This window comes from Labeo rohita, chromosome 16 (assembly GCF_022985175.1).
Source record: "Labeo rohita strain BAU-BD-2019 chromosome 16, IGBB_LRoh.1.0, whole genome shotgun sequence".
Lineage (NCBI taxonomy): Eukaryota > Metazoa > Chordata > Actinopteri > Cypriniformes > Cyprinidae > Labeo > Labeo rohita.
Genome location: NC_066884.1, coordinates 7,296,191 through 7,311,094, shown reverse-complemented (window position 1 = coordinate 7,311,094; position 14,904 = coordinate 7,296,191). Strand labels below are relative to the sequence as shown.

The following is a 14,904-nucleotide window of genomic DNA, read 5'->3' as shown; positions in this document are numbered from 1 at the left end:
TTCTTTTAGCTGTCAGGAATAATGTTTAAAGCAAAAAGTGCTTATGCTTTATTTATTAATAATAAATGCTTATTTTCATTATATATACACTACCAGATTTTTAAATGTTTTTTAAAGAAGTCTCTTCTGCTCACCAAGCCTGAATTTATTTGATCCAAAGTACTGCAAAAACAGTAAATTTTAAAAAATATTTGTACTATTTAAAATAACGATTTTCTATTTGAATATATTTTAAAATGTAATTTATTCTTGGATTTCAAAGCTGAATTTTTAGCATCATTACTCCAGTCACATGATCCTTCAGAAATCATTAAAATATTCTGATTTGCTGCTCAAAAACATTTTATTATTATTATTATTATTATTGTTGAAAACAGCTGGGTAGAAATTTTTCAGGTTTCTTTGATGAACAGAAAGTTCAGAAGAACAGCATTTATCTGAAATGGAAATCTTTTGTAACATTTTAAATGTCTTTATCTTTACTTTTCATGAATTTAAAGCATCCTTGCTAAATACAAAATATTTTCTATTACTTCTATGTATAATGTTACTAAAGCTTTTTATTTCAGATAAATAATAATAAATAATAATAATAAAACATTTTCTTGAGCAGCAAATCAGCATATTACAATGATTTCTGAAGGATCATGTGATACTGAAGAGTAATGATCTTGAAAATGTAGCTTTGATCACAGGAATAAATTGTATTTTAAATATTAATATTTATTAATATTATTAATATTTATATTATAAAAATATTTTATATATTCAGATAGAAAGCAGTTATTTTAAATAGTAAAAATATTTCACAATATTACTGATTATGCTGTATTTTGAACCAAATAAATGCAGGCTTGGTGAGCAGAAGAGATCTTTAAAAACATTAAAAATCATACTTTTTAAAAACATTTGACTCGTAGTGTTTATAATATAGTATAAAACACTCTGATCATGTTTCAAATGTCCATGAACACTAAACAACCTAGTGAGCTGCCTACTTAGACCTACCTGTTAATGTTTACCAGCCAAACAATGTACAAGCATCACAATTTTAGACAGCAGAGACAAATACGGGATATCCAATACTTTTAAATGCAACCTTAAAATCAGTTTTATGTCTCACAAAGTAAAACAACTACACTTAATTGACACTTGACTGAGCATGTGCTAAACAAGTGTCATCACTCAGATTGTTTAGTGTTACAACTGAGTATCCTGGAGGTCACAATATCCAGTTGAGTTCATGACTCACGCCACCCCTGTGGCCATGATCAGAGAAAGTTAATTTTACTTATTCATATCAAAAGATCATATGGCTTTGCAAAGATCCTCCAGTTCCAGAATAACAAATCAGTCTATTTTGTTCCCTGCATCATTAATTTAAAGTCAAATTTAAATGCCGCCGCAGTCGTAGTATCGGTTTCTCAGTGCCACAGATTGGTTTCAATACGGCTACCAGAACACAATGACATGCGGGGAAATATCAGACGGCATTATCCAATCAGTAAAACATTCAAACGGAGCTTTATAAAGGACACACCACGCATAATACATCAGGTAACAACACTTGCTCCTGTAGGCATGATTTGCTTGTATCTCATTCAGGCATGACATAGTCAGGCTAAACCATGCCTTTTTTAGACACGACTGAGGGATCCATGCATGCACAAACTGCATACATGTTCCTCTTTCTTAAAAATGAAAACAAAAACAAAATAATAAAACAATTGCACACTCATGCAAAACACCAGCTGCAAGCTCACAGTGCACAATGCATCTTGGTTTCACAAGAAACTTATTGACCAAGTGCAAAACAACCCAGTCAGAGAAACATTTAGCAAGATTGAATACAGGAGCTTTGACAACAACATATGATTGGTGCATGAAGGTGTATGAAGTGCGGGGAACACAATAAAGACACTTCCAGAAACCTGGAACATAGAAACAGACAATAAAGGCACACAGACAAGTGCAAATACAATAAAGAGAAAATATCTGAATCAAATACAGTGCATATCAACACAGAGAATACAGACACAAGCATAAATCACAAATATAATATCAATTCAAACATGTGAGCTGGACGGGCCTTACAGTACCTCCCACTCTTTAGCTGAATTTTCCACAGTTTGCTGCTCCTCGTTTGCCTCCGACTCCTCGATTTTCTTCACCACGATAAAGCCAGGATCACGACTGATGCTTCCTACCCCGTCCCCAAAAACATCTGGGCTCCACTGAATGAAGAAAACATACAGGTGGTCTGACCTAGAGAAACAATGACAAACAAACAATCTTTTAATTGGTTATAAACCAGATGGAATCAGTTAATTTTTTTTCCATATTTTCTCTGATTTTAGGGAAAAATTAAGAATTCTGTGGAATGGATTTAAATATGTTAATCTATCCACCTTTATCTTTCCGTAAATTTTATGGACCTGGCTTCCGTCTCATCCAGCTATTTTTAGGTGTACAAAACAGCTGGTTTTGCTGCTTGACATTGCAAACTGTTGTGTCTTACCATGTTATTTTAAAGGGTCATATGATGTGATTTCATGTTTTTGTCTTTGGAGTGTTACAAGCTGTTTGTGCATGTATAAAATCTGTAAAGTTGCAAAGATTAAAGTCTCAAACCCACAGAGATATATTTTTTTAGAAAAGACTCCAAAAACTGCTCATTCAAACACGCCCCCACAAATCTAAGTCACGGTGTGGGAAGATTTGCATAACACCGCCCAAATGTATACACAAAGAAAGGAGGCGTAACTTTTATTCTCACTATAGTATTGTTGCAGCCACCGCCATATTGAGGAGACACTGTGTGTTTCATTGCAAAAGAGAAAGTACTTTGTTTGGCTTTCCAAATGAGTACACAACTAGCAATCAGTGGTTAAGTTATATTTACAAAACTGTTCCAGAACAGTACAACACTAATATTTGAGTATGTGCAGCGCATTTTACGGAGGACTGTTTCCTGAACCTGGGAGAGTAGCTTACAGTGCCTGCTGTGCACACTACAAAGTGGGGCAAAAGCCAACTTTGGAAGGACAGTCTGGTGCTTCTGACTCGCAGCTTGTAAGTACATTTTCATATTTGAATTATTTGCTACTGACTATTCAAACGCATGTTTTGAGCAGTGTAGAGTAGTGCTTGTTTTCGGTCATTTTTGTGATCACAAATGCATACATGGTGTTATGTATACGTTGCGCTGCGCGGCACAATGTGACGTGATGCAACACAACGTGTAAAAAGACAGTATGAGTCATTATAATCAGTAATTATGTCTTCACTGGATGCAACAAATGCCTAATTTATTATGGGTTTTATTGTTTTTGTCTCGTTGCGCTGGGACACGGCATCACAACATTTTAAGGGGTGTAACATTTCCGCCACACACTTGAAGTATTCGGCCAATCAGAGCACACTGTGCTTTTCAGAACGATGAGCTTTGTAAAAATCTATGCGTTTTAGAAAGGCAGGGCAGAGAGGAGCAACAATAATGTACAGTATGTGGAAAATAATGTGTTTTCTGAACCTCACACCACATAAACACATTGCATTACACCAAATATACAAAATAATGTTTTTATTAGAAACATCATATGACTCCTTTAATGTATGATCTTAATTATGAAAACACTGGTTTGTTGTGTAAACAGTTTTACCTTTTACTGCAAGTTGTTAATCTCGTTATTTCCCTATAGCGGATAATGATAATACAGTAATAAACAGTAAAAAGTAATAATGTAAAACCATTTTAATATGCAGATTTGCTACTTAAGAATAATTTCTCATAATGATCAATGTTGAAAACAGTTGTGCTGCTTAATATATTTGTGGAAACCTTGATTTTTTTTTTTTTATAGGATACTTTGATGAATAGAAAGTTCAAAAGAATAGCATTTATTTGAAATAGTAATCTTTAGTAACATTATAAATGTCTGTACTGTCACTTTTCGACCAATTTAAAGGGATAGTTCAACCAAAAATGAAAATTACCTCATTACATCATCTGCTGGACAGTTAGCGGATATTTTTCTTACACAAATGCATTGATTCACTTCAGAAGGTCTTTATTAACCCCCCAGAGCCGTGTGGAGTACTTTTAATGATGGATGGATGCATTTTATTGGACTTGAAAATCTCAACACCCATTCACTGCTATTATAAAGCTTGAAAGAGGCAGGATATTTTTTTTAATATAACTCCGATTGTATTTGTCTGAAAGAAGAAAGTCATACACACCTATGATGGCTTGAGGGTGAGTCAATCATGGGGTTGTTTTCATTTTTGGGTGAACTATCCCTTTAAGGTGTCATTGCTGAACCCTAAATTTTGAACAGTAGTGCATATAGCTTTTGTTTTTTCTCTTTCTAAACAGGCAAAGCTGTGGAAAACTCGGTGTGACTTGCATCAGGACACGACAGGCGGCTGACAGGCAGCGTGAGCTTCAAAGCCTCGTCTCTCGGGCCCTGCTCACGCACAATTGTCATGATACTTTACACTGATCATCCGGGTCGCCACCCAACTAGGTCACGTAGCCGGGCCCGGCCATGTCTCAGTGACAACAACAGACAGCAGTTTGGCCAGAGAGCTCTGCAGTGCTCCAGCAGTACAGATGCTGTTCAGGACTAGATCACTACAGCACGTCTAGAGTTATTTTCCTAACATGTAGACTGTGTCAAAGCTAATCTTTTCTGACTCTCTCATTCTGATTTACCCCAGCAAGTGTTTCCTAAAAATTATCTGTGACTCATCTCATACAGTGATAACAGACAGAATAAGATCCAGTGGGATGAAGAACACTGAGCGCTTGTGTTGAATCAGAGGGTAGATGAAATAAAACAAAGACGGCACTGTTTCAGAGAGAGCTGATCGCATAATAAGACCATGTTAAATTTACATCATTTCTCATGTAAAATTAAATTGACTTTTCACAAAATTACTTCAACTGAATTATTGTCTAATTTCATAGAAAAACATATTTATTTCTCATTTAAAATTAAAGTGACCTTTCACAAAATTACTTCAGTTGAATTATGCTGCATAATTTCAGAGAAACATATTTTGTGTGAATCTGACATACGAATAGGTCACATTTCAGCACATACTAATACTAATACTAATACTACTAATAATACTAGTAATAAATTATATTATTTGTAAAAATAAAAAATAATATAATATATAATACAATTTTTGCAGAAAAAAAAGCTTTGTTGTTTGCATAATAAGACCAAGGTTACTATTTACATAATTTCTCATTGTAATGAAAATGACTCCTTACAAAATCAAATTAGAAACTGAATTATGCAGTGTAATTTTATAGAGAAATGTTTTTCAATACAAAATAATAAATAATAATAATAAGAAGATGACAAAAAAGAAATTATATATTTTGAAAAACAGAATTAAAAAAAAATATGACAGATACTAAAACGACATATTTTGCACAAAGAAAAGAATCCAAAATAAAATAAAATAAAATAAAATGATTGAAAAAACATTTTGGTTGGATGGAAGAAATGATATATTTGAAAAATAAAATAAAACAAATAATATAATATATATATATATAAAAAAATCACATATTTTGTGCAAAGAAAAAATCCTAAATAAAATAAAATAACAATTTCAAATTGAACGAACAAGATTTAAACAACATTTTGGATGGATGTAAGAATGATTTTGAAAAATAAGATGAAAAAAAAAAAATATATATTTAAATAAAATAAAATAAAACTAAATTAAATGAAAAAACATTTTGGATGGATTGGAAGAAATTATATATTTTGAAAAACAGAATTAAAAAATAATATAACAGATGAAAAAAATCACATATTTTGTGCAAAGAAGAAATCCTAAATAAAATAAAATATTTTTGAATGGTATGAACAAGATAAAAATAAAACGTAAAAATTACATAATAAAAAAAAAAACATTTTTGCACAAAGAATTTTTTTAAAATAAACTAAACTAAACTAAAATAAAATAAAATGGATGGAACAAGATCTAAAAACGTTTCAAATGGATCGATGGATGGATAGACAAAGTGCAATATGGATGAGATTTTATACAAGCAATGGACAGAAACTTGTGCATTAGTTTAAATCCACATGTCCGACTCACCTCTCCTGGGGAACAGCAAACCAGTACTCATGCTTGCGGTCACGCTGTGCGTACTGTTGCATGGAGGCGCTGGCGTTGGACACAAACGTCTTCTTCATGGCCTTGCCAACCCGCAGACACAGAAACTTGTGAGACTTCTGCCTCTCCTTGGATACCACGAGGCCTGAAACACAGAAATAAAAGCTCACCACAGAAACTGAGCAAAGGTAAAACATCCACCATAATGTAAAGAAGTATCTGCAGTTGAAACTTGCAAACTTGCAAAAATGACTAATACATGGCGAAGTTTGAACGCTGTCTAAAAAGTGTGATGCAATAATGCATTATTCATCTCGCGGGCCGCATATGAAGGACACAAAGCACATTATCTCAAAAAATAGACATGCAATAATCAGTGGAACAAAAACACATTGCCTCAAATGAACTAAACCCTGCCGGGAGCTCATATCCGAAGCTGAATCCAATGCATCTTTTGTTAATAACTGATTAGAAGGTCAACGCAGTGGGAGATGCAGAAAGAAACACCTTACACCAGTGCTGTAGGAGCCAAAGCCCTTTACACAGCCAATGCAACATTAATCTACTTACACCGCAGAACACAGTGGGAGGGTATTCATTTTCAATGGGCTAATTTGGTGTGTAATTCAGATGACTTTTGAAGTGGGTCCTGAACCGTGGTAATAACCCCCTGTGATTTGTCAGAACAGCTCAATGATCCAAAAAGAGATATGTGCCGGGACAGGGGTTGAACTTCATTCTCACGCCATGAGGCTGATGAATATTACGGTGTTGAATAGGCAAAAAAACTTTATATAGTTTAGAAACTAATTTAATTTAGGCTTTTGAGTTGTGGTCATTGAAGGGGTTATGTATGTATATATATATTTCAATATACATATTGATTATACACATTTTAATTATTTTTTTGGTTCAATAAATGTAGATTTAGTTGATTTGGATTTTTTTTTTTACGATTTTTTGAAATATATATAGTTTAAAGTTTTTTTTTTTATTTTAACAGGTCGTTTCATACATTTTCATCTTTAAATATATGGCAAGAAAAAATATATATATTACATATTTCAAGATTATAAAAACTTCTTTTTCGTAGAATTTTTTTTGTAGAAAATTTTGGCTTTTGAGTTGTGGTCATTGAAGGGGTTATATATGCATGTATATATATTTTAATGTACACATTTCAAGATTACAAAAACATTTTTAATTTTTTATATAATAAATTTTGATTTTGTTGATTTGGAGATTTTTTTTTTTTTTTTAGATTTTAAGGGGTTGTTTGGCAATATTAAATATAAAAAATATATTTATAATTTAAAATAAGATAAGAATTTTATTTTTTATCTATTTTTTTCTTTTTTAATTTTCATTTTGTGATGATTCTTAGAAATTTATATAGTTTAAAGAACTTTTTGAACAACTTTCTGAGCAACAAACAGGCATTGTTGACGTGGGTGCTTACACGTCCACATATTCATCTGATCGCAAGCCGCAGATGTTCAGAAACAAGCCATATGTTAAAAACTATTTTATCCGACAAGATCATGGAAACTTCTTGATTTGATTCCTCATGATATCACGTCTTTAACTCACTCCTGGGCTCACTGTGAAAGCCGGCTCATCCGTTAGCGCTGAATAACTATCAGTTGATGACTCATACACTGGGATGGAAAGCACCTTAGGGCAAAGAGAGCTCAGTATGTCTACGGCTGAAAAAAGCTTGGAGGAACGATGATAAAAATATACAAGTGAGAGTCTAAAAATGAACATTTCATTATCTGAATTCAATTATTAAGAGCCTAGTGGACATACAGCACTGCTCATACAGCTCTGAGTAACATCTCTCTGACATATCATGTGAATATCATATCATTATCATATATTTGTTGCACCTGTACCACTGTCTCTTCTAAACACCACTGAATATGAACGCTATAGCGGGTTCAATATGACACCACAATGTAGAAAATAATTTTCTTCCTCACTATAAGAACTGCCTGTTGTTTCTGATGTGTTGTTATGTTAGTGTGCATGCACAGTTGTCATGTTTGATGGGCTTTAGCTTATCTCTCGGTCAGAGAAAGGGCTGCTGGCACAGTCTGGCTTCAACAGATCAAAGCAGCGTGTAAAAGCCGTGGTAAAGTGTCTCTGCGCTCCCTCAGGTGATAACAGGTGAGACGCTTTTCATTTCCCAGCACTCTCTAGTCTTGCCATCAACAAAGCTACATAACACAAGGTTATCAGCACTTCCCAGCATGCCCTACCCCAGACTAACAGCAGGACAGAAGCTTACTTTGATAGTAAAATGTAACAACGCTGTACTATATTGTCTACAGTGCTGGTTATGATGAAACTAAATGTGCACAATGGACAGAGAAAGAACTTAATAATGTGTGTATGTACAGTCAAACCAAAAAATATTCAGACACCAGATATCATTTTTGATTTTCTTTAGGACACTATAGTTCATTTATGTACATGAGGATAGCAAAATAAAGTAAACTGTGACATTATTCCCAAAAATTCTTCATACAGTGGATTACAAGTAAAATTCATACAAATTTGGGACCAAAAATTATTCAGACACTTTGACCTGACCACGTCTCCATGATCAAGTGTTTTTTCTCTAATTGCTAATGTGATCTTTTTACACTACAGACTGAACAAAATTAAGTATTGCTTGGAAATTGGTCAACAAAGTATTGATAAATACTGTAACAGCTGTCTGAATTTTTGGTTGATTGTAATCCATTACATAGCTTTCGATCAAAGTTATCTGACATTATCAAGATGAATTTGTTCTGACACAGTTGTACAGTAACTCTGAGTTCTTGTCATATTTTATTACCAGTTTCTAAACTACAGTGAATAAACTGTGATAATGTGAGAAATGTTGAAGGTGTCAGAATAAATTTAGGTTTGACTGTACACACACACACACACACACACACACACACATATATATATATATATATATATATATATATAGAGAGAGAGAGAGAGAGATAAATAGATAGATAGATAGACAGACAGACAGACAGACAGACATTTCAACTTACTTTTTTAAACATACTGTTTAAAAGGTAGAATTTTGAGTTGTTTCGATTTTTAATTTTATCATGCATAAAATTGTATGAAATAAAAAAATCGGTGATACAAATTGAAATAAAATAAATTAAATATAGATAATTTTTAAAATGTATTATACTTAAGGTATATTATATTTATTATAATTATATTATTCATTTGCATTTGCATATAATAATATATATTTAATGTACACACACTCATTTATATATATATATATATATATATTTCTATACTGTACAAACAAATACACACATTTTACATTATATACATATATATTACATATATATTCTATTAATATAATATATAATATAATCAATATGATGAATAATTAATCTTGAATGAATAATTAATCTTTAAGCATAACACATATAGGGCTCTATGAAATCAGATTTTTTTTTCTTTTTTAAAAATAAATACACACATACATTTTCCAAATTCATTTTTTTCCATTGTAACTTTTCTGGATTAATTTGTTTTTCTCCGTTTTTATTTTTTTGGACTTTTCTGGAGTTTATTAATCAAAAAGCATGTCTTGAAATCATTAAACGTATTCAATTTAACAGCAATTCATTAAAAGTTTAACAAAAATTATGTTTTTAGGCCCCTATTTATTGAAGGTATAAAATAATTTTTTCCTGTAATTCAATCAAAATTATACCCTTTCAATTTTAGTAGTCGGTATTAGGTTAATGTGTACTACGTACTGTACAAAAGTAATGTATTTCTGTCACGATTTCTTCAAGTTTAACATGACTTTTATTTTGATGGGTTGTTGTGGAGAGTTCTTTTTGTGTGGGTACATGATGTGATAGTTTTTTTGAAAAACAAATGATGTGGTAGTTTTTTTCAAACAAACTGTAAAATGCTCATAAAGTGACTCTCAGAGCAGCTCTGGAGGTGATGTTCATTTGTTCACGTCCTCATTTAGTGAGACCGCAGACACTGAAAACACTGCGAGCATCACAAGCTTCAGTATGTGTGCAGTAAACGAAACTGCATCTGCGCCATTCATTCACACAGAGAGATGCAGAACATGTAGGATTTATATTTAAATAGTTTTTTGCAGCTTAATATTCAGACACTGGCCCATACCACAATCTGATTTATGTGAACTGATCTACTTTTGATTTACTCATCCAAAATTTGGCAAATTCTGTGACATTCCGCATTATGCAGTAAATTCCATTTTTATGACTAGATTCCGCGAAGCGGAAAACATGGATGGAATCGCGGAATCCAGTCATAAAAATTTAATTAATCATAGGGCCTACACATAAATGTATAAACACCCTAGGACCCCTTTGAAAGGTGTTAAATGAGAAGTTCACTTCCAGAACAAACAGATAATTACAGATAAAAACAGATAAAAACAGAATTACAGATAATTTAATCACTCCCTTGTTGTCCAAGACGTTCATGCCTTTTTTTCTTCAGTCATGAAGAAATTATGTTTTTTGAGGAAAACATTTCAGGATTTCTCACCATATAGTGGACTTCTATGGAGCCTGTGAGGTTGAACTTCCAAAATGCAGTTTAAATGCAGCTTCAAAGGACTCTAAACGATCCCAGCCGAGGAAGAAGGGTCTTATCTAGCGAAACAATTGGTCATTATCTAAAAAAAAAGACAATTTATATACTTTTAAACCTCAAATGCTCGTCTTGGAGAAGAAAATGAGTTGGGAGTTTTTCAACATACTCTAACTGTCTTCAAACAGAATAAACAGAGTTCACGCAGAGCTAGACAAGACAAGTGAGGTTAAAAATTATATAAATTGTCAATTTGTTTAGAAAATTACCTATTTGGTTCACTAGATAAGACCACTCTTCCTTGGCTGGGATCGTTTAGAGCCTTTTGTCCACCATATGGAGAGAAATGCTGAAATGTTTTCCTCAAAAATCATAATTTCTTATCGACTGAAGAAAGAAAGACATGAACATCTTGGATGACAAGGCAGTGAATAAATGATCAGTAAATTTTTGTTCTGAATGTGAACTTCACAGACAAGTGGCACACATTGCAGAAATACTGGAGAAGATTATAAGTAGTCATACCCTCAGCAGAGCTCAGTCTCTGGCTGCTCTTTGACTGCTGGACGTTCTCTCTCTGGGCCTGTTGGACGCTCTCTCGCTGTTCCTTGGCTTGTTGCATAGTGTGACTCATGCACATCTTCCTCAGCTCCTCTACATCTGTTTCTGAATCTCGGGTACCATCTCTGGTCAGTTTAGCCCCATCGGGGCTGGTTTCCTGTTCCGCGGCCTCCCCTGCTCCAGGGGCCGAGCTCTGAGAACCTGAGGAGGGGGCGACTCCTTCGGTCTGGCAGTGGGGTGGTTGCTGGTGGTCCCTGCTGGTGGGTGTGCTTGGTTGTTCCTGGCTAGGCTGTTTGGGCTGGGCAGTTTCACTGGCTGGTTCTCCCTCCTCTGGCTTTTTCTCTTTCTCTGTATGGCTGCCTTCAGCCAAAAGAGGTTCCTGGAGGAGGGTCTGCATGGATTGGGACGAGGCTCCTGATGACTTGTCCTCCTGCTGTAGCTCCTCTGTGGACTGCCGCTCCTCCCGGATGGGCGAAAGCTCTGACTCGGTGAAGACGTCCTCTGAGATGGAGCCCTCGGTGCTGCGGGGGGCAGTGCTCGCGCTGTCGTACCCCTCCCGCAGACGCTGATCCGTCTGATGAGAGCTTCCAGAGAACACGGCTTCAAAGTCCCTATGGCACAAACAGAGAATGAGAGATGCACCTTCTAGTAAAATACTTTTAGATAAAAAAATGCATGTGAAGTTTTCTCTGAAAATAGTAACGTTTAACCAGCCCACATATATAATCATATATTTAAGAATATAATTATAATAATTATATAATTGAAATAGTATTTTCTTTAAAATAATATTGTAAATAAAAAATTATATATTATTACTATTATTATTATTATTATTACATTTTATTTTAATTACATTATAGTATTATTTAAAATTAATGATCATTTTCATTACAATATTATTGTTAATAATAATAATTCTATAAATAAGGGTTAAAGATAAGACAGTTATAAAAAATATATTATTATTATCATTACATTTTATTTTGATCACATTATAGTATTATTTAATAATAATTATTAGTTGTATTATAATATTATTGTTAATAATAATAATAATAATAATAATAATAATTATTATTATTATTTAATACTATTTATATTTGAATAACAGTAGTAATAATTGTTTATTCTTTTCTTCACATAATTAGTTTTATTTAGACACTTCAGTAATAATAATAATAATAATAATAATAATAATAATAATTCCAAAACAAATAATATAGTAAATACAAAAGTTATATATTTTATTCACATTTTATTCACAAATTTTCATTATTATGATTAATATTATTATTATTATTTAATCATTATTATTTTTATTATAATATTACTACTACTACTGCTAATAATAATAATAATTATTATTATTATTTAAAAATAATAATTATTATGATAATTTAATACTATGTATATTTTAACAACAACAGTAATAATTGTTTCTTTTCTTCACATAATTATTTTATTTAGAAGCTTCAATAATCATACTATTATTGAATTCAATAATAATAATAATAATAATAATTATTATTATTATTATAATTATTATTATTATTATTACAGAATGGAAGGGTTGAAAAAAATAGTAGTAAATACAATAGTAGTAAATACAAAAATGTTGTTTTTATTCATATTTTATAAAAAATGATGATAATTATTATAATTATTTATTATTATGATTATAATGATTATAACAATTATTATTAATTATGTTATATTATTATACTGATTATTTAATAATTATTATTTTTATTATAATATTATTGTTAATAACAACTGTTACTATTATTATTATTTAAAATAATTTTTATAATAGTAATTGTTACTATTATATAAAATTATTAACAATTATTAATAACAACAGTTATAATTGTTCCTTCTTTTCTTCACATAATTATTTTTATTTAGAAAATTCAATAATCATATTATTGAATTCAATAAAAATAATAATATTATTATATATTTTTTAGAATCTTAATTATTTTAATATAAAACTAAACAAAAATCATTATACTGTAAATCCTGTAAAGACATAATACAACAAAACGATACAAACCCACTTCCAAACAACATGAGTGTTGTTGTGAAGCTTCAGCTGCTATTGTACCATAAAATGCGACTAAGGTAATGTGACAGCCATAGCGTGCTGTGCATGAAAATCAACATTTGATTCACTTAAGTTTCCCACTGCTGTGATGCTTCTGTGTCATATTAAAAGTCTAAAATGCCCAGACTTCCTATCACGAAATGTCAATGCAAATGTAGCTTCTGTACTGCAGTAAAGCCACAACTTCAGACATCTGAAACATAAGGGCACACTGACGCGTGTCTCTCTCTATGGTACGCAGATAGAAGTACATAATCGAAACCGTTTGGAGCAATTAATAAGAGTACAAGTGGGTAAATGAAAAGTAGGTCCCTCTGTCTGTGCATCTGCACGATCAAAGGCGTCTACGCTTCACATCCACAACTGAGACCCTGCAGTGAACCCCGTCTGACTGATGAACCAAGCAACACAGCTCTGAGCTGAATCAAACACATCATCATTCATAAACCAACAGAGGATATAAATATCTGGGGGTGGAAACGCTGCTAAAATCATTAACTTCTTATTACAAATCGAAATGGGTGAGTAATTCAGACGTAGGCGGCTGAATTCATGCTTCATTAACCTTAGAGTAAAAATCCATTTCCTGTATAATAAAGCTGAACGGTGGATATCTGAAATAATCGTACAGCAGCGTGGCTCCTCACGCTCACCGCAGACAAAATACCGATTTGTCACTTGAGAGATCTTCAATCTAGATACGACGTCTGAAGACGAATCCAATTAATAACAAGTAACGCAGCTGCAATTTTCACTTTTCATCATCTTTCATAATCAAAAGCACTAGTCTGGTGGCTTATTTTTAGCATTTTGTTTTTTGGCCTTTGTGCCACTTATAGTAGAACTTACTTTGGCATGTGAATCTTGAACGATTCAATTTGATTTGATTCACAATGATATTCAATTTGAATTATTTATTTGATTCTGTATATTATTGAATGCATTTATAAGATTATTTAAATACTAAAGCCAAGTAAAAGACAAACAACTAACTCCGCGCAGTGACAGTATAAAGCGAGAGGTCTTACGGTGGTATGGAGTCACGGATCTTGCTGTCGGTGATCTCTTTGTAAACGGCTGCAGACTGAACCTCATCCAGTGGACACATGATGCCGTACTCCTCACAGCCTCTCTCCAGAACCAGAGGGTCCGTCCGGTGAGGGTCAAACATGATGTTGTTGGGCGTCACCAGCAACACCCCACTAACAACACCCTGTGACACATGACACAAATACGTCAGATAGAGCCATATGATCACACATTATTAATTATATAAAAATAACTATATATACACTGGCGTTCAAAAGTTTGGGATTTTTAATGTTTTCTAAAGACGTTTTTTATGCTCATCAAGGCTGCATTTATTTGATCAAAAATACAGAAAAATTTGTAATATTGTGAAATAATACTGCTATTCAAAATACTGGTTTTCTATTTGAATATACTTTGAAATATAATTTATTCCTGTGATGCAAAGC

At 32.6% G+C, this 14,904-nt stretch overlaps 1 protein-coding gene across 4 annotated transcripts in view; it reads right to left on the bottom strand.

The window, feature by feature from the left end:
• oxr1a (oxidation resistance 1a) overlaps positions 1-14,904 on the bottom strand; it is a 195,150-nt gene that overhangs the window by 15,609 nt on the left and 164,637 nt on the right. For all 4 annotated transcript variants that reach the window (XM_051132043.1, XM_051132042.1, XM_051132045.1 and 1 more), the window contains 4 exons: positions 14,455-14,639; positions 11,284-11,930; positions 6,127-6,289; positions 2,100-2,265 (listed from right to left, as the gene is read on the bottom strand). In XM_051132043.1, coding sequence (XP_050988000.1) covers positions 2,100-2,265; positions 6,127-6,289; positions 11,284-11,930; positions 14,455-14,639 — 1,161 coding nt within the window. The remainder of the gene's footprint in view (positions 1-2,099; positions 2,266-6,126; positions 6,290-11,283; positions 11,931-14,454; positions 14,640-14,904) is intronic.